Here is a 26,747-nt window from a genome sequence, read left to right as displayed (position 1 = left end):
AAAACGCCTCGTTTTTCTTCAAGATGCATCCAAATCCCACCTCCTCTATGAAGCTTTCCCCAACTGCCTCAGGCTGAGCCGCTCCGCCAGCTACATGCCTGTGGCCGCGTCTCCATCTCAGTAAACAGGTTTCTGTGTGTCACCTCCATGCGACTGCAGCTCCTCCTGTGGAACAGGGCCTCAGCGACCTTTGTACACCTGCAGCCAGAACCGTGCTCACGTAGCAGGTGCTCACGGAATTGTTGAATCAATGCAATTCGTTCCCCCTTTTTTAACCTAAGCCTGGATATAAGGCAGGTAAACCTTCAGAGCCCTTCCAGAGGCAGAGAGGAGTCAGCCAGCCTGACACCTCGCCTCGCCTCCTGGAGGAAGCAGAAGCCTGCCGGAGGTAGACACCGACGCATGAGACACAAGTTCCACCCCGATGGGAGCAAAACCCACATCAAAGGAGAAAGAAGAATTTTTACTGACAACTTTACTATTATTGACAGCATTTTGAATGAAGCAAAGAATTAAAAAATATAAAAGATAAATATTTTTAAAATCACAAACGGACAGCAAATTTTAAAAATTACTTTTCTGATCATCCAGAAAAGACAATGTTTATTTAATAGTAAACAGCATTTGGGCGAGTCTGGTCACCGGGCCGCGAGGCCTATGCAGCCACTCTGCCTGGGCCCTCAAAGGAGAAGGAACAGCCAGGAACGGGGAGAGGCTTGGGGGGCAGCAGGGCCCCAACCAGCACAGCAGAGCCAGCAGCTGCCAGGAGTGGGCTGGGCCGGGCACGGCTTAGGGATCAGGGGCAGGTGGGCATGTCAGCTCCTCTGGCCTTTAGAGGCATCACCAAGATGTGAGAATCCAGGCAGCTGCAAACAGGCTCCTGTGAGTGTTCACTTAAATCAACTCATCCTGATTCTCCAAACGAGCAGACGGGTTTGGGTGGGCACCATCTTTGTCCGCAATCACACCAGGGGGACCAGAGACGAAGGCCCAAAGCAGGGGCGAGGTGCAGGCCCTGCTCCGAGGGGCTCCGGCTCTAATGGGGAGAGACATGTGCTCAGGTACCTGTGCCCTTGACTGGTGATGGGGGTGGGACACCAGGACAGTTATAAAATTCACAGGGGCTTGAGATGGGCCGGGGGCAGCTGGGTGTTGACAGGCGGAGACGGGCGCTGCGTGGGCAGCCCTGCGGGCAGGTGCAGGCGGCTGGAGGGGGCCCTCGCCGGGGTGTCTGAATGTGCACGGAATCTGTGGGTGATGAGCCTGGAAGGAGAACTCAAGGCCAGGCCAGGTGGGCCCCAGAGCAAGGAGTTCACACTGAAGCTGGATAAATAATAGGGAGCCCTTCTTACGCTCCCTTATTCTTTCATTCATTCGACAAAAATGTATTGCGTGGGACCCCTCCGCCTGGCGCTGGCCTGGCGCTGGGCTCGCTGTGAGCCGGCAGCCCCTGCTGTCCCGCTGGCTCTGAGAAAGCTGGAGGCTGCAGCCTGGTCGCGGGAGCAGGAGCTGGGGACTTGGAGGCAGGCGGGGGTAGGGGTCACTTGCATCAGCTCATCAGGCTAAGCTGCGCCTCTGCCTCCGACACGGCGGGGGGTGGGGTGCAGCGTCAGTGCTGGAGGGGATCAGGAAAACTGCTGGAGCAGAGAGGAGGCGGGGAGGCTGGGAAGGACGCCCTGGCCCTCCCCGATCCTGCAGCAGGCCCTGGTCACCCGTGGGCAGCATGGTCAGGGCACTGGCGGCTGTTGCTCCCCTGGTTTCTGTGCCTGGAGTCCTACACCTCTTCCTGCCTCCTGGAAAGCTCCCTCAGCTGCTCCCGAGGCTCCTGGTAGATGGACCGACTCCTGAGGCAGTGAGGACAGAGGGAAGTTTTGGCTCAGGGACCTGGGCCCAGTGCTCCTCACGACCTGCCATCCCCACCCAGCCAGCTGCACCCTGGGCTGAAGGGTGGGCTCAGGGAGGGCAGGGAGTGGCCCAGAATTGTTCCACTCCTGAACTGAGGGCATTAGGGGAGCAGGCTGGCTCCACAGGACAGGAGGGACCGGCCGGTGACAAAGCCTCCAGCCACACTTGGCCCTGGCACCCACAGGGAGCCCTGCCCCGGGACCCACGGGCCTTGGGTCAAGTCTGGGACTGCAACGCCGCTTCAGGGCGTGCTCATGAAAGTGACATCTATCCCCTGATGTGAGGAGCTGGGACGAGTCTTCCCAGTCTGCCCAGACCCAGTCTGCCCAAACGCCTTCTGATTAGGTGCCACCCGGAGGCCCCAACACTCACGGCCTGGCCTCCTGGTCCTCGTCCTTCTCCCGGCAGCAGCAGCAGTAGACAAGGACCCCGATGAGGATGAGGGCCGCCACCACGCCACCAGCGATGCCCGCATACAGGGCCACGTTCATGGAGGCTGCGAGGGACAGAGCAGCTGCACCCCCAGCCCAAGGAGCCCTGGCCTGAGCCCAGGCTGGAGAGCCGAGCGTGCTGGGAGGGCCCCCGCGGCAGCCAGGGCCCCAGGCAGTCCCTTCCAGTCCCCAGGGCTCCCGTCCTCTGAGCCCAGAGAGCCAGCCTCTGGGAGCCCTGCATGAAAGGCGGCCTGGTAGGAGCGTGACAGGGGTCTGCGGATACTCTTCTGCATGGAGATGCAGACAGGGGCAGATGGCCCTGGCTTTGTGTCCCTACACTCCCTGGGCTCCCTGGGCTCCCTGGGCTCCAGAGGATCCTCGGCTGTCAACCAGGCAGTTCCTACTTCCACTTATCCCTGAGCTGGTCAGTGTCCCACCCAAAGGGCTGTGGCGGTGGCTCTGGGCACTGCTTCCAAAGAAGCAAGGGAGCCAGACTGGCCCCCAGGCAGCAGGAGCCGAGCACAGGGTGCCCGTCTGGCCTGGTCACCCCAGCTGCCGGCCAGTGGGCACCCGAAGGAGGCTGCGATTCCTCCCCACCGCTCCTTGCCTCTGTCCCTCCATCCACACTCAGCAGCTCTTACGAGGCCTGACGGTCACGGTGATGTTGCAGGACTCGGTCCCCACCTCGTTGCTGGCGGTGCAGACGTAGTAGCCCGACGTGTCTGTGGAGATGTTCCTCAGAGACAAGGTCTGCCCCTCGCCTGGGGAGGAAGGCCTTTGGGTGAGGAGAGGGGCGGGGAGGGGAGCCACAGCGGAGTGGAAACAGCCCGGAGCTCGGCCCGGCTGCACTGGGCTGGCCTCACCTGCGGTCTGGAGCAGACCCACCTCCAGGCTGCAGGACGGGGGACCAGGCAGGTGCGCGACTCGGGGGGCGTATGGTACAGGCAGGCGCCCTGAGCTTGACACTTGCTACTTATCAACCCTGTGCCTCTGGGCAGGCAACAGCCTCACTAAGCCTTAGTTTCCTTATTTCTGAAAGGAAGCAGTGCTGGTGCCTGCCTCGCAGGGCACTGTGAGCATGAGACGAGGCACTGACCACTCCAGGCCCACAACAGGAGGCCCGGCCCGTGGCGAGTGCTCTGTACGTGTGGTGTACAGCATGTGCCGCGTGAAAACGCCTTCTGTTAGGTGCCACTGTGACCCCCTTTGTGATCTCCAGAAACCAAATCCCTTAGCTGGGACTCAAGTGGAAGAACGCATTAGAAATCAAGAACTCTGATCTCTGGGTTTTCTGCCATGAGTAGTGTGTGTGTGTGTGTGTGTGTGTGTGTGTGTGTGTGTGTGTGTGTGAGAGAATGAGTATATATGTATATGTGAGTGTGTGTGGTATGTTGTGAATGTGTATACGTGAGTGTGTGGTGTATGTCTCTGTGCTGTATTTATGTGTATATGTGTGAATATATGGTGTGTGTGAATGTATATATGTGAGTGTATGGTGTGTGTGTGTATAGTGAGCGTGAACGTGAGTGTATGTGCGTATATGTGTGGTGTGTGAGTGTGTATATGTGAGTATGGGAGTATGTGTGTGCGTATGTGAGTGTGTGTGTGTCTGAGTGTGCATATGTGAGTGTGTGTGAGTGTGCATATGTGTGTTTGAATGTGCATGTGTGTGTGTCTGAGTGTGCCTATGTGAGTGTGTGTGTCTGAGTGTGCGTATTTGAGTGTGTGTCTGAGTGTGTATGTGGTGTGTGTGTCTGAGTGTGCGTATTTGAGTGTGTGTCTGAGTGTGTGTATGTGAGTGTGCGTCTGAGTGTGTGTATGAGTGTGTGTGTCTGAGTGTGCGTATGTGAGTGTGTGAGTGTGCATATGTGAGTGTGTGTGTCTGAGTGTGCATATGTGAGTGTGTGTCTGAGTGTGCGTATGTGAGTGTGTGAGTGCATATGTGAGTGTGTGTATGAGTGTGTGAGTGTGCATATGTGAGTGTGTGTCTGAGTGTGCGTATGTGAGTGTGTGAGTGTGCATATGTGAGTGTGTGTATGTGAGTGTGTGAGTGTGCATATGTGAGTGTGTGTCTGAGTGTGCATATGTGAGTGTGTGTACCTGGGGGTCGGGGAGGCAGCTGTCTGTCTGGACTCTTCATCGTCTGCCACCCACGTGGGCCATTTAACTTGTGGGAGCCACAGCCCGTGTCTGCGGCGGGAGTGCTAACCCTGACCCTCCTGAGTTCAGGGGAGGGTCCGAATGTCTTCGCGAGTGACCTTCCTGCGGACTCTCTGACCCTGTTATCTCCTCACCTCGAAAGGGAGAGCTTGGTGCTCAGACATGTTTGCGTGTCCTGTCCTCAGAGAAGCTTTGTTGTAACTGCAGCTTTGAGAGGGGTTAAGAGGCCTTTGCACTCTCATTTGCCACAGAAAGAGCCCCCTGTGGTCCCTGCTGCCACCAGGTGGCTGCACACCATCCAGAGATGTCCCACATTGCAGGTAGGATCCAGCCATGTTTCAGAGGCAGCCGTAATCTTTAGTAACAAGGCCAGGCTCTGCATCATGGTCCCAGGGGCACGGACCGGCCCTGCCATCACCCCAGCTTCACCTCTCGCAGGACTCATTTCCCCTGTCTGGACGAGCCAGTCAATACGCTTCCTCAGGTACCAGGCCCCTGATTCTCCCAACAATCTCGGATGGTAGACGGAGCCAATATTTCCGTCTCCAGCGTCCCAGAGGTAACTGACTTGCCCAAGGTTACAAAATTAAAAAATGGTAAGTCATTAACAAAAATCCCGTTTTAGGTCCAGAACTTTCTGAAGCAGCTGACAAATTTCTTTGAAGGAATTATAAAACCAAAGTAAGCTCATTATAAAACTCGTACAGGACATAAAAGGACTATTTCAATTCAGTCTGATCCAGAACAGACACTCTGGTCCCATTAGCTCTAAACAAGGTGAAAGGCCCCGGTCTGGGAGGGCGACAGACATGGCACTGCGGCGACTGCGACGGGCTCCAAGTGGAGCGCATGGGAGGGGAATGTGACCACCGCCACAGGGCACGGGAAACCTCTGTAAAGAACGGGCTAAAATTAAAACCATCCACTCCCTCCCCAGCTGGAAATAACAGCTGGTGATCACGGTTATTTTCTTCCCCTCTTTCCTGGAAGCCCAGGGCAGTGTTCTCTGGGTGCTCGATCTCCCTAAAATCCTGGCATCCCTCACCTCGGGGTACTCTCTGGCATGTTGCTCACCTGGGTTATTAACATACTGAAAAGAGTCCATGTCCAGAATGGGTTTAGAAATTAGAGTTAAGGGTTAAATATGTAGTGTCTGGGTGGGATTTTTTAAGACACACCTTGAAGGAACCCACTTTGGGAAATGCTCTCTGGCCCTGGACATATTCGCGGGCAAACAGCCCTTACCCGATTCCCACTGCTTTAGAGCGTGAACCCTGGCCTGCGGAGCTGCGCACCGCACCCTGGCGGAGGGAAGGCTTGCTTAAGGAACGGGACGTGGGGCTTCCTACTCAAGTTAGCACCATCCTTCCCTGGCTCCTCAAGAAAGCAGCGGGCATCGGGGGCTGCCCAGTGCGTACCCGGTATCCCAGGAGCCGCTTTTATCCTAAGTTGGGGTTCCCAAACCCCCTTTCTTGGGAAGGACCCAATAGTTCAGAAATCAGGCTAAAACTAACGTTTCTGCTGCAATGGTGACATCTTGTGGCCAAACAGGAAATGCACAGAAGGGCGCCTCCCGCTCCCCCTGCTCCAGCTGGGGAGAGATTTCCCTGCAGGGGGGCCCTGGTCTCCCCTGGGCACTGCTGTCAGTTGACAGGGTTTAACTTTCCTGTCCCCCGCCCCATGGTAGTCAACTAGTTCTTCAAAGTGCCCCAGCCCCCAGAACTACCCCTCCCTCCCTCCCCGATACCCAAATCCCTACTCCTTTCCTGCATGATGCCCTGGTTTACGGAGGATGTTCAGAGATACCACACACGGATCTCCTCTTACCCTCCTCACAGCCTCCGGGGGGGGGGGCAGGGTAATGATCTTCCCAGCGTTTCAGATGAAGATACTAAGGGTCAGAGGCTAGTGGAGGAGTCAGCCCTCAATCCCTGTGCGCTGATTCAGATTCCCTGTCCTCTCTGCTGGCTTGTTCCCACTGACTGCTGGGTCAGAGGGGGCATCTCCAATGTGGGGGTTCTGCCCCCCGGTGCAGGAGGAGCCCTGCTCTCCAAGTCGCCCACTGTGGCCTGAGATGCTTTAAAAGTGAGGAATGGGTTCCCCATGACCCCAGAGGAAGCAGACACAACGGGCTCCTAGGGCTCTGTGAGGCAGGGTGGAGCCCCGCCCGCACCCTCGTGCCAGGGTAGCCCACTCTGCCCGTCACTCCCCGATGCCCAGGCCGACTGAGCAAGTCTTAACTCAGGCAGGATGAAGCTTTTCCGAAGTAGGTGAGTGGATTTCCTTTAACTCCTTCTGTGTCCTCAGGTGTCTCCCCTTTTGGATTACTGAAAAAATGAGGTTTTGGGCTCTGACAACAGCTGAGTCTTTCCTGTTGGAGGCGGGGGAACCACGAATGGAGTGCTGGCCACAAGGAGCCCGTGGCCTCTAGGCCCAGGCCAGCCTCCCCACCCAGGGCACAGGCTCCTGGCCTTCTCAGGGCTTCCTGGTCCTTCCTTGGGCACACGTTCCCCACTCCCCCTCCCCCTCGCGCACACGCTCCCCACTCCCCTCCTCCGTGGGCACGTTTCTTCTCCTCAGCCACTCCCAATGCTCTGGACCCCTGTGCTGTCCACATGCCTGGATCCAGCTCACAGAACATCCTCAGGATCCTCAGGGTCCAGCTCACAGAACAGCACTGACCGAGTGCTTACTATCTGCCAGGCACTGGCCTCAGTGCGTCCCGTGTGCTTTTGTTTAATCTTCACAACAACCCTATGAAGTAAGTACCAGTTTTATGCCCATGTTTTCTGGAGAAACTACAGCACAGAGAGGCTGAGTCACCTGCCAAGGTCACATAGCAGACAAGGGGCTGAGCCCAGATTAGAGCCCATGCCACGCACCATGCTGTGCGGCCTGCTCCAGTCCCCCCTCAGAGACACGATCTTTGATCCCCTGCGTCCTCTGGGCTACAGCGCCACTGGGTGTAAACTGTTGTAGCATTGGACCCCGCTGTGCACACTTGGCTGCAGGAAGGGCAGACCGACCAGTGCCCATGGCAGGCTGTGGTGACCACCGCCCGAGGCACTGTTCACGGGCCAGAGGGGGGCTGCCAGGTGGTGTCAGCCGAGCTCCAGGCACACTCAGTACAAAGCTGCCAACCGGAAATATGGACCCAAACTGGAAGCTTGTTGAAATCCACACGTCTTCTGTTTTTCATTAGATCGAGTGGGTTCCAGCAATTCTTTTTTTTTTTTCCTTTTAAGAAGTTCTTGTTTAGCCCCCAAACGAGGGAAGGGTACAATGGCAAACTCACCCTGGTCTGATGGAAGCCCCAGCTAGCGGTCACTCACGGGGCTCCTGGGGACCTGACCAGGCCCCTCCCGGCCTTCCGCACCCCTCCCCTCTCCTTCTTCCCACCCCACTGAGCTGGAGACCCCCCACCACTTAGACCAAGGGCGCCTCTCAGCCTTGCCTTCTTAACCTCCGGAACTCTGGGTGCAGCTGGCCAGGCAGCCGTGGGCACGGGGGCCAGGGCTCCCGGCGGGGTGAGCCCACACCAGTGGGCTCCACAGTAACAGGAGGATATTTATATGGTTTCTGGTTTTTTTTTGTTTTTTCAGTTTGTTTCCTGACCAAAAGGTCAAATACCAAGCTGCCCAGGACACAATCAGTCTCCTGGCAACCAAAAGTGAAACTCGCATCCTGTCCCTGAGTCCCTGAGAACAGGTCCCCACCGCAGCCCTCGTCTGGAGGTGTGTGGCCATAAAAGGGGGCATGTTTGGGGAGGTAGGGTTCAGGGGAGTCTGAGTAGAGCCAGAGTTGGACTTGGGGCCTCAAATATGTCCTTTAGGACATAATCGTAATCAAAGCTGAGGTCCCAGGGCTTTCACACAGAGTGACGATGATAGATGCTTATTCCAGAGAACTGAGTCCCCGGGCACCGGGACACCCAGGAAGCTCACAGTATGTGCTTCCACTAAGTGCTTCGCGTGAAATCACTGTTGTCGCTCACAGCAACCTGTGGGGTAGGCAGGTGCTGTTATGAGAGATCGGTGCTCAGAGAGATGACTGGAGCATAGCAGTGCCAGCTGCAGGCGGGAGCGAGACAGTCTCCCCTGGCAGCCTGCCAATCAGCTGCCCCTTGATGTGGTTACCTGGTGGGACTTTCCGCTCCTGGTTCAGCAGGTTGTAGCTCTTCCAACTGTACTGAGGGGCCGGGGAGCCCTCCTTTGACTCGCAGGTCAGCTGGATGTCGTTCCCAATCACCGTCTCGCCCTTGATGCCGCAGTCTGGTTTGGAGGGCGGCACTGAAGGGGAGGGGTCAAAGAGAGGACATGAGTCAGGTGGGGCGTGGTGACAGCCAGCTCGCACCCCAAACACACACATCTGCCTTGTTTGTTCTCAGGCAGAGAAATTCACAGCCTATACGTGAGATTTAACACTAGAAGGTCAGTCCCCCTGAAACGCCTCCCCACGGCCTGTCCCCATCAGAGAGGCAGCTCTCGCAGTGGGAAGCATCCCCATGGCCGGCGTAGAGCCGTCATCCTTATCAAGACCGGGATACGGAGGCCCAGAGAGGGGGCTGGGCACCGTCTCACAGGGCTGGGGCTGGAACCTGGCCTTCGGACCCAGGTCCAGGGGGCTCCCCACCAGCCATCCCTCCAGTGACTCAGCTGTGCCATTTTAGGTTCTTCTCAGCCTGTCACATGAGGAGACAGCAGACTTCTTCTGTGAAGGGCCACATCACCGTCTCTGTCACTGCTTCGTAAATCACCCTTCAGAAATGTAGAAACTGTTCTTAGCCCACAGGCCACATAAGACAGGCTGCGCTGGCCTGGGCACGGTTTGCCTACCCCTGGGGCGAACGGAAGCCCTGCTCTCTCCAGCCCTTCACCTCGGCGCCCCTGCCTCGGGAGTGCTCACTTTGGGTTAGGCGCTGCCCTCCTCCCCGGCTTTGCTGATAAAACACAGTTGTCCAGAGTAGCCAGGGGATAGGAGAGACCCCCAGCAGCAGCGCGAGTGCTGGGCAGGAAATGAGGACCAGAGGGCTGGGAGGGGACAGAGGGACAGAGGTCAGGACAGGGGAGCCCACAGAAAGGAGGGTACAGAAACCGTCAGCCCGCAGCTCATACCTAACCTGGAATTCCTGCAGACCTCCAGCCAGGCCCCCCATTCAGCACCATCCGCACAATCGTATAGTGCGGTTCATTCTACAGACCTTATTAGGCACCTACTGTACGCATGACACTGCTGGGGACTGGGGTGACACAGCGAGTGAGTCCCTGTGTTCAAGGAGTCCAGTGGGCACAACACAAGTGATTGGACAGTGAGCGGGCAGGGGACAGGCAGTCACAGCACAGGCTGCCACTGGAAGGGGGCAGTGAAGGAGGCCACAGTGCAGGCGGTGGTGGTCAGGGAGAGGTGGGCCCTCCCAGCAAAGGGACAGGTGTGCCTGAGACTTCAGGTGGTGTCCTTGGGGCTGGGCAGGGAGGTCCCACAGGGGACAGGGCTATACTGGAAGCCGTGGGTGGCAGGCCAGTCCCCTCTGCTTCTTTCTTTACATGCCCCAGTAGAGTGCGGCCCATCGCAGTCCAGACCCCACAGGTGCGGGGTCACTGCACATGCAGAGTGAACTCCGGTCTCTGCCGACCCCCAGCCCGCCCCACAGTTCTGGGGGAGCTGTTCAGGACCGGCCTGTCCCCTCTAGCCCAGCAGCCCTTACACCTGCTGTGGGGAGCCCCCAAGACCTCAGACCTCGGTGGGCTGGGCCTCCCTCCCAGACGGGAGGTAGGTGGGCTCCAGGCCACGGCAGAGCCTGCGATTCCGTATTTGGACACCAGGGGGCGCTAGAGGCCGGAGGCGGCTGGTCCTGAGGGCGCAGGGCAGGTGTCCCAGGGCCAGGCGGCCTCCGGGCAGTGACCAGGACCCGTGCCCCGCCTCGCCCAGGGCGGCGCCGCATAATTAAAGCTTTTATGCATAAAAGTCCCGCAGGAGAACCTTTTGGAAAGAAAACTTTATTTTTTTTTAAGTGAATTTGCAGGATTTCTTAACACATAGCACAGAATGATCTCTGTCCCTCTTTTTTAAAGCAAAGCTTGGTTTTCACCGAGGTCCATAACCTCAGATTAAGCAAGGCCCCCTCACTCTTCAAGTTAACTAAAATGCAGTGGCTCTGGGGGGTGGGATCCGCTGCCTTCCCCAACCAGCTCCTTGCAGGAAGACAGGAGTAGTTAAAAGGGAGCCAGAAGGAGCGAGAATTAGGCAGAGAAAGATCAGGTGGGAAGTGAGGGACTCAGCTGGGGGAACATGGGCACTGAGAGAATGTGGGGAGGGGAGCAGAAGAGAAACTGGAGGAAAACGCTCCTTTTCTTGGCTGGGTAACCTCTCTCCAAAGAGCTAATGCAAATATAAAATTAAGTGCTATGCAAGCACAATGCCTTGTGACGTTATTTGTAATAGGTCTGGTTGGAGACTGCCCGAGCAGTCCAGGGACATGGCACTCCCATCAGCAGGAGGTGCTGGGTGCCACGGGATGAAAAAGGAAAGTACGGGCCGGTTAGGCCACAAGCTCAGGTGGGCGCTGAGTAGGCACATGCACAGGGCTGGGAGAGGTGAACACATGCCTAGGCACATAGGTGGGTGCTTGTCTTTTTCAGTTTCTTATTTTTTAAAAGCAGTATTTTTAAAGGGGTGAGAATCACCAACACGGCTGCTTGTTTGTGTTTGGACTGACGCTGCCATAGTGGATGAACGGGAAAGCCGAACAGAAATAAGCTCCATGCTAACAACCTTCCCTGCGCTCGGGGTCCTCCAGAGAGAGGCAGCCCCCCATTCCATGGAGCCAGGGAGGAAAACACAGTGGGCACGTCCAGGCGGGCCTGCTCTGTCCCCCACCTTCTGTGGCTGGTGTGGGTGCAAGAGGGACAGAGCACAGGTTAATGCCATGGGGGATCCAACATAACAGGCGAGCTGACGTCTGCTCTAGAGTGCAGGGGAGGGTGCACTGAAGGTTAGGTAAATATGGAGAGATGGCGACTCTGTTGGCCAAGAGAGTGCAGGGGCCTGTGCCTCCCCCTTAACACCCCCTCGGGTCCTTACCTCAGAAGATCCAGAAATGGGGGGAGGAGGGGGGCTAAGGAGAGTGAGGACAGCGAGCCACGCCCCCCATTTCCCAGCCTCAGGGAGTCAGGCTCTAGCTTGGGAAGGAGGGAAGGGGAAGGAGGTAGGGGAAGGAGGTGGGTGCAGCTTACTGATGTCAGATTAAAATGCGATGTAGACTGAACTGAATTTTTTCACCTAGCAAATTAACAACATTTACACAAATTAAACAGGCTGACAACATTCAGTACTGGCAAGGCTGTGGGAAGACGGGCCTGCTCAGAGCACGCCAATGGTGGTTTAAGTTGCTTTGGGGAAACTAGCTGGTGTGGTTAACACTGATCCTACTTTTAATAATCTAGCCAAAAGAAATAAAAACAACACTGTGAAAGAATATCTATTTTTATGTCAGTATTGTTCGTACAGAACAATATGGAGATAGCCTGAGGCTGGCTGTGAGCATGGACCGCTTGGATAAATCAGTGCATCCACGCAACGGGACCCCTGCTGTTACCAGGGAGTCATACGTAAATCTGGAGAAATGTGCATGAAGCATCGAGAAAAGAACATCGCAGAGTGGTCTTTGTAATGTGATCTCTCTCTTTTTAAAGGAACAGAAAGAAAGGAAAAGGAAAAGTGTGTGTGTATGCACACTCACGTGTGTGGTGTGTGTGCGCACGTGTGTTGAGAGGACATGGGGAGAAGTGTGGAGGACACCCAGCTCTACCACTGGCCGCCTTGTTGGGAGGTGCGTGGAAAGGGGAGACAGTCACTCTTCATTCAGGGTTCTGTTTAACTCACTACAATGCTTCGAAAAGCCAGGCAGCCGCCTTATGTAATGAAAAATTAAACCCCACTAAGTAGTGTAAAGGGGAAAAACAAAGGCACAAGGAGGCATCGTTTCGGTTGAAAGGGCTGCTCCCTTGCAGGGTGCAGGCCGTTCCCCAGGCTGGTGGGAGGGCAGGTGCTCACCGAAGCTCTCAGTCACTTTGACTTTGAGCCGGGTGCTTGCGTTCTCTGGGCCTCACCTACAGGATGAAGGTATCCATGCAGACAGTCATTCAGGTGCTTTCAGAACTGTAACCTCCAATAAGAAGTTATTTGTATGAAAAGAATGGTCTCTTGGGACGTATTTCAAAGGCAGTAGACCTGACCGACCGTGTGTTGTTGGGGTGCAGGGGTGGGAGCTGGTGTGAGGGTTGCTGCTGGTTAGCTGGATTTATGACAGGGAAGGACAGTCTCGACGGGCCCTCAGTAGGGGAGTAGGGCACAGCGAGTGCCTTTATAACAGGACCTTGGGCTCCCTTTTCTTCTCCTTAGAAAGTTTGGCATGAAAAACAGGAAAGGTGCTGCCCTGGCCGGGTGGCTCAGTTGGGTGGAGCATTGTCCCGTGCACCGGGAAGGTGGCAGGTTTGACTGGGGCATGTGTGGGAGGCAACCCGCCAATGTTTCTCTCTCCCTCTCCCTTTCTCGCTCTCTCTGAAAATCGATGAACATATCCTTGGGTTATGTTTAAAGAAGATTTAAAAAGAAAAAAAGAGGAGAGGTGTCCAGGAAGGGCAGTGGGCAGAGCATGGACAGGATCTCCCAGGCAGACCCCCGGTTACACCCAAATGGGCCCTGCCCTCTGCCCCGAGGAGCTTCCCTCTCCTGGAGAGCTCAGGACTGCAGCTCCGGGGAGGCGCAGCCCCGCCCGAGACGGGGGTATGACCAAGGAGTCGTAGGTCCGGTCAGGCACTGCTGCGTCTGGCTCTGTCCTACCCCAGGACTCGTCCTCCGAGCCCTCCCGCCGCACCTGCTTCCTACCACCCGGAAGGAGGTGGGGACACTCACCCAGGACCAGGAGGCGGACGCGTGCCTTGGAGGTGCCCTCCAGGTCTGTGAGCAGCGAGACTGAGCACTCGTAGGTGCCATTGTCATCCATGGTCAGCTGGCCAATGGTGATGGAGGCGTCGGACTGCTCAGCATTGCCCGACACGTTGACACGGTTCTTATAAAGGTCACCGTAGACGTAGTCTTGGGTTGAAAATCTCCAGATGAGCACCTTTTCCTGGGAGGAAGGAGAAATGCCACTTGGTCTCCACCCTAAGGCCCCGGCACGGCCCTTCCTCCAGAAACAAACAGCCCCCAGAACAAACAGCTCTCCTGTGTGGCTCCTTCTTACAACGCCTACCCGTGTTTAACAACAATATGGAAAGACTGGGGCCGGTAGACAGTTCCCACCGCGGGAGCACATGCAAACAAATGGGGTTTCCTCAGACCCCCGCACAGTCACCTCCTGTCGCCTCTAGCATCTCTTACTCGTCCCGTTTCAGCCCATTGTCTGTTCTCACCCGTCTGGTCAGCCAGTATTTATTGAGCTCTTACTACATGCCAGGCATGGTGCTAGGCAGCCACCCTGAGCTCCCAAGCCACTTGGTTGACTTGAATCTTGCCTTTGGAGCTTATTTATTCACTGATTTACTCACCAGTTATCAAACAGAACATGGAGTCCACTGAGATCAGGCCTGCCCCAACGCAAACCCTAATCCTGCCCCCTCCTCCCTGTGCCGGTCCCCGTGGGGCTCCCTCTTGCTGAGGAGCCTTACCGTGTGGCTCCGCAGAAGCTTGTCCCATTGGATGAACCCATTCCGGTCATGGGCAGAAGTGCGGTACATGCAGGGAAGGGTGACGCTCCTGCCTCGGGCAGCCCGGATGAGTTCCGGCGGGGTTTCCACTGAGATGGCAGCGACAGTCACCCAGACTGGAAAGGAAGTGGGGGGGGAGAAGTGAGGGACATGGGCACACCCAGAGGACCTCTGCAGGAATGCCAGTGACATCCCCCACCCCCCGGGCCCCCCAAGCACAACCGCAGCTGACACAGGGCACCTGAGGGCCTGGGTGAGGACCAGCAGGGGACCTCGGCGCTCCCCACCCCTCCCTACAGCACCCAGACAAGCCTGGCTTCGAGCCTCAGCCCACCTCCTCCCACTGTCCTTTCCTCACCCCAACTCTCTTCCGATTCAGAAACGTCCCTTCGATACTTTCAGTCCCATTTCTGTGGGTCTCCACATTTATCACACAACTTCTCTCTTTTTTTTTTTAAACTTTTTTTTATATATATATCTTTATTGATTTCAGAGAGAGGAAAGGAGAGGAAGAGAGAGAGATAGAAACATCAATGATGAGAGAGTCATTGATCGGCTGCAGCCTGCAACCCGGGCACGTGCCCTGACCAGGAATCGAACCCCGGTCGCCTGGATCCTAGATCGATGCTCAACTGCTGAGCCACACCCGGCCGGGCCACACACCTTCTCTGTGGCCATTGGGGGAAGTAGCATCGCTCCTTTGTGTGCTGAGCACCGGGCCCTGAGCGCCGCGCCAAGCTCCCTGCCCGGTCCTCCCGGGCAGGGCTGTGAGGAGGCGGCCGACGCGGGAGGCACTGTGCTCAGTGCGGCTCCTTACCCGCAGCGCCCGGCAACTGCCAGCTGCACCATGTGCACCTTTGTCCTGCGGGCTCACTTCCGCCGCCCTACCCCGGGGCCCGTTCTGAGGCGCCTGCCTGGTTATGACAAAGCGAATCACACGGGGTAACCACCCACCAGCACCCCGGGAACTCCCAGGAAGCGGGAACAATCGCTAGAGGCTGGGACTCAAGAACCGACCCGTTTGGGAGGCCATTGCGACAGCGAGCTAAAGTCACTTCACGTGCCTAGAGTCGCGAGGGGAAAGCCGGAAAGGAGCGGCTGAGAAAGAGCTCGTAAGGAAAAGGGGAGCCCTGGGCAAAGGCGGAGCACTGTTCATCCCTCCTCGGTGGGGGGCCCCGGGTGGGACATTCAACCTGTGTTTAGAAAACTAGGAAGTGGAGAACTTCTAGAAATTTCTAGAGCCTTCCAATGACCCCCCTTCCCACTTCCTTGCACAGGTGCATCGGGCACCCTCCTCCCTATTGCCCGCCCCCCGGAGTTGGCCCGTTTCCCTCCCTAGAGCTTGCCCTCCCGCCCCAGAGCCTCCGCCCCCTCACTCCCAGGGGCTCCTTCTCTACCCGGGCTCCTCGCTGGCCCCCTGACGCTGATTCGCCAGGGGTGTCAAGGACTGATGGCTCAGTGACTGCCAGCCTTCCTGGGGGGCGGGGTACAGATGGAAGAGCAGGTGCTCCACCTGCAGGAAGGGTCAGCACCTCCCTGCACTGTGTCCTTGGCGGAGGAAGGTGCTTTGAGCTCAAACATTGCCCTGGAGAAAATGTCCAATTCCCCCAAGCAGAGCGGATGACTGTCCTTTGTGCCACCTACGACCCGTGAGCACCTGCCTCCTGAACTTCCCTCTCATGAAGGGTTATCACACCACACGGAGGGTGGCCCGGAGCCCAAATGCCGGAGCCCGGCTGCCCAGGGTGGCACCTCATTCTGACTCATCAGCTGTGTGACCTGGAGCAACTTAACTAACTTCTCTGTGCCTCAGTGTCCTCAACTATAAAATGAGGAGCCCTGGCCGGGTAGCTCAGTGGGCTAGAGCGTCGTCCTGACACACCAAGGTTGCAGGTTCAATCCCCAGTCAGGGTCCATACGAGAAGCAACCAATGACGTGTCAATAAATGGGACAACAGATCAATGTTTCTCTCCCTCTCAAAATCAATAAATAAACAAATTTATGATGCAGATAGCACCAACTCCAGGATGTTGTGGGGGCTGAATGACAATACGTTTAGTGTACACACCTTTCCCCGGACATAAGCAGGGCCCAGCCTCCCAAGTTCTCGCCTTCCTCCCCGACGGGCTGGGTTCCTTTCATCTTTACACCCTGGGCTTCGACCAACTGCCGCCCACATAGACTCTGCTCTAGCAAATGAATGAGTTACAGAGAATTCAAGCTCATGGCACGGGTGGGGTCCGTAGCCGGAGACACTTGGTTGAAGACCCTATCCCACAGATTGCTGGAAAATAAAAATAAAATGAAATAATCAAGTAAAGGAGCCCCAAGGAGCCCTGCTAGGGAAGCCAAGTCTTCAAAGTGTCCCAGATGGAACCGGGGAAGTTATTTAACCTCCCTAAGGGGGGGCCACGGAGACCCCGCCTGAAACCTGGACGACTGCTTGTAAATAATTAAGGTTTGTTAAGATGATAAACGGTCTCTTGAGAGCTCACGGAAAGCAATCCATCGAGGAGTATAATGAAATGCTTGATGGACTGGCTGCTGGAGGCACACAGCAGCGGGGGAACCCTAGGGACCCTGGCAGTAACGCCTCCGCTCAGGGAAAGCCATCTGCTCCGAGGAGCCGCCGTCTCAGTGAGGGAGGAGCTGGATGCTGGAGGCCGCGGGCCTGGACGCGTGTGCTGGCATTGAGAAAGGGCTGGTCTCTGAGCGGCACCTCACGCTCGCACGTGGGTTTTCCCTGCCCCCCCCAAGAATGGCCTCTGTAGCCCTCCAGCTGGCAACTGGGGGAGGAGGGGGTTAGAAATCAATGAATGTTTGTTGAACTTTTTGTTCAACATGGATCTTAGGAATCTGCAAATGCTGATCAATTCAACGATTTTTCCCTTCGGCCTAGTTTAGTGCAAGGCACTGGGAAAACGGTCACAGGCTTGTTCATGCCCCAGCTCCTCCAGGAACCCACAGGGAACATCCCAGCCCTTACTGCACTGGCTTTTATTTTATTTCTTTCTTTAAGTATAGCTGGCACATGACATTACATTAGTTTCAGGTACACAGGATAATGATTTGAAATTTATATGCCTTACAATGTGATGGCCACACTAAGTCTGGTAACCATCGGTCACCGTGCAGTTACCACAATATCACTGACTGTCACCTTTTCCACTCCCCCACACCCTCCCCCCTGGCAACCATCAGTTTAATTTCTGATTCTATGAGTCTGTTTTTGTTTTGTTTGGGGACGTTTTTGTTTGTTTTAGATTTCCCATGTAAGTGAAATCAGGCAGTAGTTGTCTTCCTCTGTCTGACATTTCACTTAGCGTAATGCCCTGGAGGTCCATTGTCACAAATGGCAGGTTTCCCCCCTTTTCATGGCTGAGTAATGTTCCGTTGCGCATGTGCACCACATCTTCTCTATCCAGCATCTGTCTGTGGACTCCTGTGCTGCCTCCACATCTTGGCTACTGTGAAGGATGCTGCGTTGATGGGGGTGCAGGTGTCTTTTTGAGGTAGTGTTTTCATTTTCTTTGCTGGCTTTTCGGAACCACCTCAGGCAGATGTCTATTCCCCACACACTATTCTCATGTTGATGAGGGTGGGTGGGTGCAGGCCCCCTCACCAGGTCTGTGCTCCTTCCCACCCTGAGCTCTCTACACAGAGCTGGGTGCTAATACGACCCTGTCGGCTGAGTGGTTAAGGCACAGTCCCTTCCCAGAAGCAGTCAGAGGTCACTGCCAGCCAGCCTCCTAATAGAGCCCGATTGTTCATTCAGTGCAGGTGCCAGGGAGTGAGGTGTGGGGAGAGGCAGGGGCTGTGTGGGTCCAGGATTGTCGGGGAAAGGCTGCCTGCGGGGCTGGGACCTGAAGGAGCTCCCAAGGGATTCAGTCCACAAGGCTGACGGTGTGTATACGAGGGACTGAATCAGGATGCGTGACCGTCTACACAGCCACCCCCTCTTCTCCATCACTGCAGAGAGAAAGCAGGTTCTAGAAGAAAGCAGACCCGAATGCAGGATGGTAACAGCTGTCGCTGGATTCTGGGGTCATGGGGCAATCAGGGGTTTCTTCTCTGTTCATTTTTAGTTTCTGAACTTCCTGCAACAAGCATGGGGTGCTCTGGGAACCACAACGGTTCCGGTAAGTCCGAGCTGGCCTGTCGCAGGGAGAGGAGCCAGCTGGAGCCAGAGGGCCACCAAGCGTGAGGTGTCTCTGGTCCCCACTGGGACAGAAGATAAAGACCCCAGCCTGGGTGGGAGGAGGGTCGGGGATCCTGGAGGATGAGTCTTGCTCAGGACCCCGTCACCTGTGCCCCTAGGGGCAGGTGCGGGCGGTGAGCTGGCGGGCCCCACCCCGCACTCCATGCTGTCCCGGTGGACTCTGTAACAGGCCTGGGTGGGTGCCTGTTGGTAGCCACGTCCTGCCCGCTGTTTATGGCACCCTGACTCACCAGGGCAGAAAACCAGAAAGCAGCTCAAAGGGCACTGGGTGGCCGAGGGGAGGGAGCACCACGGCTGTCTCCACACAGTCTGAAATCCGCACCCCTGGGCTGCGCTGATGTTCCTGCTAAGGTGCAGGTCTATCTGGGGCGGGGAGACCCTCGGGTCCTTTAACCCTCAGGACAAATCCACTGCCCTAACTGTCTTACCCATGGAGCCCCAGAAAGGGACTCGGGTGGGACATTCTGATGGGAGCAAGTGGGATTAGGAAATTGAGGCTTGGAAGGAGGCAGGGCTGCCTGGAGGACCAGGGAGGGGAGAGAGGCAGGAGGGGAGCCCTGAAAAGCAGCTGGCTGCCCGGAGGTTTGAGGGCAGGTGACAACCACGCAGTGGCCGCCGCTGGGCACCGGGCAGGGGCCAGCACTCACTCCTGAGTCACACGGTAGCAATAATCACGGGTCCGAGTAAACCAAACCTCCGTGGAAACTCACGCACTCGATGGCAGGAGGGAACAGAGGAAAGGGGGGGGCCTGTCCTGAGGACGCCCCAGGGCGAGGAGAAAAGGGGAGGAGAGGCGAGTGGGGGAGAGGGCAGCGCAGGGGAGAAGCAGGGCGGGTTCCAGAAACGACACAAGCCAGTGGTGGTTTGGGGGGTGTGGTCCCCTACGTGATATCCTTGAGCCTCCCACTATGGCCCCAAGCACACGTCCCGGCCAAGTACAAACAGCACACTGTCCCCTCGGGACGGTTTCCGACAGATCCCGCCATCAGCTCTCCCCCCGCCCAGACTCTCCCACAATGAAATTCTGTGGTCAGGCGCTGCCAGAGTGGCCAGGTGGGGGCCCCTGCCCTATCCCCACTTTATGGTCCCTGCAGCACTCTGACTCTGACCCAGCTCCAGTAACACAGGCGCCCGTGCAAACCTGAGCTGCAAGCCACCTGCAGAGGACCTGCCCCGGGAACAGGTGACTGCTCCTTCAACCCACTTTCCCTCAAGTTCCAGTCTGCACCCCTAAACCTGGACGGTACAGCCTGGGTGACTTTCAAAATCAAAGGGGTGCCCAGATTCCGTCCCTCAGGGTTCCAATTCATAAGGTCTGGGGCAGCCTGACCATCCACTCCCCGGGTGACCCTGGGCAGCCAGGGTCGCCAGCCACTGCCCCACACACCACTGTGCCCTCTGCACATGCCCCCCTCTCAGCCTGATCTTTCCTGGCACCCTTCCTCTAAAGCTGGGCCGGGGCAGGGATCTGAATCCTGACGGCACCGCTGCAGCTGTGTAGCCCCCAGGCCCCGGAGCCCTCCCTGTGAGCACTGGCTGACAGGCTCCGGCTTCGGCAGGCTCCAGGCGGAAGCAAGGCCCTGGGGACTAGAGTGGCTTCAGGGCTCACTGCCTTGGAGCAGATGGAAGCACACTTGTCACTGACACCAGCCTGGCTGTGGGCACGGGGTCACTCTCATAGGCGATTCTCAGATATCAGATGTGCATGGCTGAGGCTGAGCCCTGGAAGCCTCGCCACGTGGGCCAGGTGCCTGCACGGAGCCAAGGCATGGGGCTCAGATATGCCAACTTCCCGTTGGTCACACAGGCACTGAGAGTGGCCAAGTGGAAGGTATTTAGGGAAAGTTCCCCTGCTGGGGGTGTGGGGGATTGACTGGCCCTAACAGACCCCAAGGGAAGGATTCTAAAACAGCGGGACCAGCCTCAAAGGCCAGGAACTGGGGGACTTGGTTCCCATCAGCACCCATCATGGATTGGCATCCACTGGTTTACTGAATTTTTTTAGATGGGGGAGAAAAAATATATTTTCTTATCTGGAATATTTGGGGATGACGGGTTCCTTTATTTCTCTGTGTAAAGCAGTATTTTCCCAAATTTTTCTCATTTAGTCTTCAAGGAGGTTTCTTCTAGTTCTGGGGAGGTGGGGTGTGTGCGTGGTGTGTGTGTGTGTGTGTGATCATGTCTTCAAAGATTTGAGTGACTTGGGCACCACTGTTCAGGGACATTTTTCCTGGTGGTTCCTCTTTCTGAATCTCTTCCCCTACAGTTGAAACTTTCATCATGCCAAGTCTTTCATGGAGTCTGGTGGCTGAAACAGTTCCCAGAGTGGAGGAGCCTGGGTTCTGGGCACAGGTTGGAGCGTTTTCTCTAGTGGCCTCTGGGAGGGGTGATAACTCCAGGCTCACCCACAGCCACTCTGACTCTGGGCACACACAAGTGGCATTTGCTGAATGCTCCACGTGTGTCAGGCACTCTTCCAAGATCTTTACATCTACGAACTCACTGAATATCTATCACGACCTCTGGGGGACAATGTGCATTTTTACATGTCAGAGATTATCCTGCCCGTTTCACAGATTAGGAAATGGAGGCTTATCAGGGTGAACTACTTTGCCCCACGCAAAAGTCAGTTAAGGAAGAGAGATGGCTGGGGTGCCGCAGTGGGAGGCGTGGGAGCCCTAGGAGGGAGAAGTATTTGTCACTGACGTTTAGAATTATCAGGCCGACGGATAGCCACTGTTAGCCTTGTTTTTAAATTCTCTAATGCACTACCTTCTGTTTGTGTCCCCTCCATATTATTTTCTTATGTGGTATCTTCTCCCTCCCCAAAGTCTGAGGGGGCCCTAGGCCTGTTCTATCAGCTCAGTGATGCTATGCCCAGGACATAGCAAAATCTAAGTTATGACTGGGCAAGTTCAGGTGGAGAAAAGAAGAATGGCAAAGGTCAGTAGGTCCTCTGAAACCCAACTCAAGCTCTGCCTCCTCTAAGAAGCCCTCCCTAACTTCCCTGCTCCTTCCTCTGGTGTCCCCTCATGAGGTATGGTGGGGAGGGCCACGTGGTTGCTTTTAGGTTTGACCTTTGAAGGCCTTCACTGCTCACGTGCACATGGCAATGGCTATTTCTCCCCCAAACTTTTTTACTCAACAAACTGTCCGTAGGACCCGAGCTGGCCACTGAGCCTGAGCTCCTCTACCCCATCCTCTAGGCGCAGGGGTGGGGAATGTCCAGCCCAAGGGCCGTGTATGGTCCCACAAAATCATTGGGTCCGGCCCTCCCAAGGCCTCACCAAAGAGAAGCAGTTCCAGCCATCAAGTTAGAGACGAGTTAATTAAATATTTGACTAAATATAGCAGGCTAATTTTTAAGTTGATAATTTTGTATGGCCCATGAGTGATGTTATAAATAGCCAAATGGCCCTTGGCAGCAAAAAGGTTCCCCACCCCTGCTCTAGGGCAAAGCTGGTGGGCACGAGGTTCTGGCCTCCAGGTGAGGGGACGGGAGGAGGGGAGGCGCAGGGGACACACTTCATCTGAACACAGCCCAACAATTGGTTCCACTGACGAGTCACCCAGGGCCACGTGCCTTCTCAAAGGGGAGGCAAACGGACCCCTCTAGGCAACACAGCTAGGGCAGCTTTTCATTCTATGTTTTGGGTTTATTTCCTAAGCCAAACTCCTCTCTTTTTGTTCACTTGTGGGTTGCAGCGGGTGGGGAGGGGAAGGCAGGTGTCACTAGCCCAGCCCCAGCGGGACGGCAGGACGGCAGGACGGTAGCTTCCTTTCAGCCCCTCCCCATGCCCATCTGGACCTGCCGGGTTCTCTCATGATCTCATGACTGCGATTATTCCAGACCCTCATCTTCAGTTCCCGCACAAACTATGTGTTCAGTAGAGAGCTGTCTGGATGAAGGAATGGACCAGGCCCTGTCACCTGGTGAGCAGGCCCTTGGGTCCCAGTCAGATGGACCACCCGGTGGGCCCCGCTTGGGGCAGCCTGAGAGAATCAGTCTTTTCCAGATCCATTTCCAAGCCTCTACCTAGCCCTTCCCTAGCACCAGGCTGCCCTCCACCCAAGGGCCCCATGGCCAGGAGTTGAGAGATGGGGAAGGTGGGGGGCTAGGGGCCTGGGAGGACAACCTGGGGGGCAGGAGTCCAGCGGTCCTGGGGCTTGCCTCTGTGATGAGCCTCCTTGGTTCCACATGCTAAGGCTCGGGACTCCTATATTTCCCGCTATAACCCTTCACCTCCCTCCTTCCTTCCCAGCTCCCTGGAGCCTACAATAGCTTCTAAATTGCAGGCTGATGGGATTTCTCAGTGTTGCCAAATACACCGAATGAAATCTACTCATAAAATTCCCAACCCCCATCTCTCAACTTCCCTCCTCCATTCTCCTTCCCACCATGCCCAGGGCCCTAACGCCAAGCCTAACCCGAGAAACTGCACGGGTCCCACACAGCCATCTGGCTATGTAATGCTTGCCTTAGACTCAGCTGTGTATTGACAGCTGCCTGATTTCTATTTTGTGGGGCCCCCATCTTCTGCATTCTCAGTGAACAGAGTAGCAGAAGGCTTTGGAAAGGGCCTGTTTAGTTTTGTTGCTGTTGAAGGGTTGAGTCTTCTCTTGCTCTGGGAATGATATTGGGTCAGTTGAATTGTTTTTCTGCTCAGTTTCCATATATGTGATACAGATGTTAACACTCTTAACATTGCCCTTTTCTCTGGTTTTAAGGCAAAGGCAAAATCCCAAGTAGTGAGCAGGTCTAGATCTGCACATCCTGGCTTTTCCAGAACAAACTCAACTTCAAACATTTCTTCCCAATGGTCAGATCCTGCGTCCGACCCTCTGGTCTGATTTGGGATCAGAAAATATGATCTTTGAGATTTACAAATTCTTCATTCCAGAAATGGGCTGGAATTTTATTTACTGATATACGAATGAAAGCCATTCTGATTCTGGGTTCTGGACCAGAACCTGCCACCTTAGTGAAGGACTGGTCATTCTGCCCAGCAGGAGCACAGCTGTGTCCCTGGGGGCCTCCCCCACACCCTGGGAGACTTTCGGAGACTTTCCCCCACACCCTGGAGCACAGGACAGGGAAGAAGCCTACTCACCTGCACAGAGCACCCACAGCTCAGGCCGCCTCGTCCGCACCATGGTCCTGCTGCCTCAGTGCCTCAAGCCCTGCCGGGCACTGGGGGCACCCAGACAGGTCTGGGATGGCTCCTTAGAGCTACCACCTCTGGCCTGGCCCAGAGGTTTCCTGTGGTTTTCTCTTCCTGGCCGCCCCAGCTGAGCTGCCCGCATACCCCGCCCCTCACCTGGACTGGCAGGTGAACTCACCTATGGGACTGGACTTGTGCTCCACCGCCTCCACCAGAGGCCCAATGGGAACCTGCTCGCCTGCTCCTTGAACCAGCCTCTCTCCCTGCCTTTTCTCCACTTGACAGGTGTACAAAGTCCTGGGCTCCTCACCCATCTGTGGGCTTCTCCCACGATAAGCAGGAAATTGCTGCCTTGTAATAAAAAGGGAAATGATCTCAGAGAAGGGTCCAAAGCCAATAAAAGAGGGTGTTGCCCACAGTCTGAACCATGGTATGAGCCTCTAATTCCCTCTCTGTCTGCAGGCCCCAGCCCACACTAGAGACTTCATGAGGAGACAGGAAGCCTGTCCCCTCAGAGAGCTGACCATCCAGTAGAGGAGGTAGATAGTACACCAGTAATCAAAGAACACAACCTTAGAAAGCCTGGCCTCGGTGTGCTTGGAACTGTCCTGGTTTTAAATCAAAAGTCCCATGGCCCTGGAACCTCTCAGTCCCAAGCAAGCTAGGATGACTGGCCATCAACTTAATGAGCAAGAGTCCTGTGGGGAGCATAGCCTGGGAGATGGGAAGGAACAGGAGGTGGGCAGGGGAGGGGCTCTTCTTTAGATGGGGTGGTCAGAACCAACTGGGGAGATGGGCATTGTGAGTGTTATACACAGGTGTCCGTCTCAGAGAGGTTAAAGGAGTTCTCCAGGGGCATGTAGCTGGTGATTGTTTTCTGGTTTCTAGTCCACCTTAGTGGTCAGATGTCACCCTCCGCAAGTTCAAGGCGGTGCCGAGGGTACAGAGACAGCAAAGTCCTCTCTCCTCCTGAGGGGTCCCCTCCTTGTCAGTTGCCTCTCAGTGTGTTAGTGCTACGTCTGCCCTGCCCCCCTCCCCTCCACCCCCTTCCCCATGCTGGAGCTGTCACCATGAGCCCCACCCTGCCCGATGTCACCCTGCAGTCCCTCCCTGTCCCTGCTCTGCTCCCACTGTTAATAAAGATAATATCAACGGATCCACTTTAAATAGCGCCGAAGCTGCCCCCAAAGGAACTGCCGCGCACATCTCATGCCTTGGGGTGTCCAACAGGGCAAAAGCACCTTCGGCCTGGGCAACACTGTGACCCAAAGAACTGTTTGCAAAGAAAACAAGAAGGCAGTTATGACTACTGGGCTGAAAATTTAAAACACGTTTAGGTTAACATCACTGTATCATGTTATCTGCATCAGTAGCAAAGCCTTCCTCCTATTGATGTCATTGTCCCCTCCTTTTTCTCATCAATACTCATCGCCTTTGTCTCTGCATCTGAACACTGTTGGGCTCCTGCCCGAATCAGTGCTTCCTGAATCGCTGTTCTTACTGATCTCAAATAAATGCTTGTTGCCTCTCACTTTGAAATGTCTTTTTATTTTTGAGTTAATATACCCATGCTTCACTTAATAATTCATCTTAGGAGGATTCCCTGGGGACTTCATTCATTAAAAAAAAATAATTGTTGAATCCTACCAAGCGCCGGGTGTGGTGAGGTTCTAGGCAGGGGATGTCACAGGGATTGTCCTCAGTGACAACACTGGGCTCTCCCTTCTGCCCAGTTCCGCTGCCAACAGACATTTCACTTAATTTGTTCATCTGGATACATACAAAATTCAAGCATTCAAACAGAAATGCAATGTGAAAGTCAGTCTTCCCCCGATTCTGCCTCCCAGGCACCTGGCTCCGCTCCGCAGGGGCAGCCTTGGGTATCCGTTTCTTCTACAGCCATTTTTGTGTCCATATAGTCTAGTATTTTTCTCAAACACAGCCTACCTCCCGGGGATTCTCTTCCAAAATATGTAACTTGTGCTCTGACCAAGTTGGACATGCTTTCCTACCCCAGGACTTTGTCCACACCATCCCCTCTGGGATTCCTTTCCCCACCGTATCTGCTGTTATAATCCAGCTTGTCCTTTAAAAGCCAGCTCAGGCATAACCTCTTCTTCTGTGAAGGCTTTCCTGCCTCCCTCCCGAACTCACACCGCGTTCTGGGGCTCTCTTAGGACACTAACTACACTCTGCCTTGTGCCTGAGTTATTTTTGACCCTGGTCTCATTCCTCCTAATAAACTGTGAGCTCATTCATGTATTCAGCCAATTGTTCATGATAGTGTGTGTCAGGCATTTGTCCACCTAGCCAGGAAGAAAGACCATTTTAAGCATGCAATTGTATAATTGCTAACTTCGGTCACGTACAGTATCTGACACATAGTAGGTAATCAGTAGGTACCTATGAATGGTAGACGGATGGATGGCTGGGTGGGTAGGTGGATGGGTGAGTGGGTGGGTGGATGGGTGGATGGATGTGTGGATGGGTGGGTAGGTGGATGGTGAATAGGTGATGGATGGGTGGATGGATGTGTGGATGGGTGGGTAGGTGGATGGGGGGTGGGGGGATGAATAGGTGGAAGGATGGATGGATTGGCAATCATGGAATGTCTGGGATCAGGGGGTGAATTACTGGGTTGCTGGTCTTTGCTTTGATCATGGTGATGACAGGAGGTGGTGTTGGTATGCAGGATGGCTTTATGGGCTTATTTGAAGTTTATGAATCTCATGGAATTTTTCATCACCCAGGTTGCCAGCTGATCATCACTGAGGGGTGTGAGTGTGAAGGAGGGATTTTGGGAGAGGAGCACAAATGCCCAGTTTGCTATCCAGAGTCAGCTGTGGTAAAAGGAATTTGACCCTGCTCACAAGCACTGGTTTCCCTGAGGAGAGGACCCGCCCACCCTACGCGTGGGGTAGCTTTTCCAGCTCCTCTAAGCTGACCTGGGGCTGAGGTGCTGTTTGTCTCTCTCTGCTAGATCCTTGACTTCAGACTGTCTTCTAGAGACTTGCCCAGGAAGCCCCAGGCGGGAGGGTATGGAGAGAGCCCTCCCCCCAAAAGCTTTCCTTCAGGCCTCTCCACCTACAAAGCATGGACCTCCCCCAACTCGGCTGCTCAGTGTCTGGAGAACCGGCCCAGAGGGAAAGGGTTAAGCGGGGC

General features: G+C 55.4%; 1 protein-coding gene across 1 annotated transcript; it reads right to left on the bottom strand.

The window, feature by feature from the left end:
- Nucleotides 1–1,708: 1,708 nt before the first annotated feature.
- Nucleotides 1,709–23,583, bottom strand: GPA33 (glycoprotein A33). Its single transcript, XM_016202332.2, is given in 7 exon segments — nucleotides 1,709–1,844; nucleotides 2,278–2,401; nucleotides 2,978–3,097; nucleotides 8,633–8,785; nucleotides 13,410–13,626; nucleotides 14,165–14,319; nucleotides 23,535–23,583. Coding segments are annotated over 7 exon segments (948 nt in total). The 5' UTR covers nucleotides 23,578–23,583.
- Between the last annotated feature and the right edge of the window lie 3,164 nt (nucleotides 23,584–26,747).

This window comes from Miniopterus natalensis, chromosome 19, assembly GCF_054644295.1.
Source record: "Miniopterus natalensis isolate mMinNat1 chromosome 19, mMinNat1.hap1, whole genome shotgun sequence".
In the NCBI taxonomy this organism is placed as follows: Eukaryota; Metazoa; Chordata; class Mammalia; order Chiroptera; family Miniopteridae; genus Miniopterus; species Miniopterus natalensis.
The sequence above is the reverse complement of the archived record's forward strand: the minus strand, read 5'-3'. Positions and strand labels throughout refer to the sequence as shown.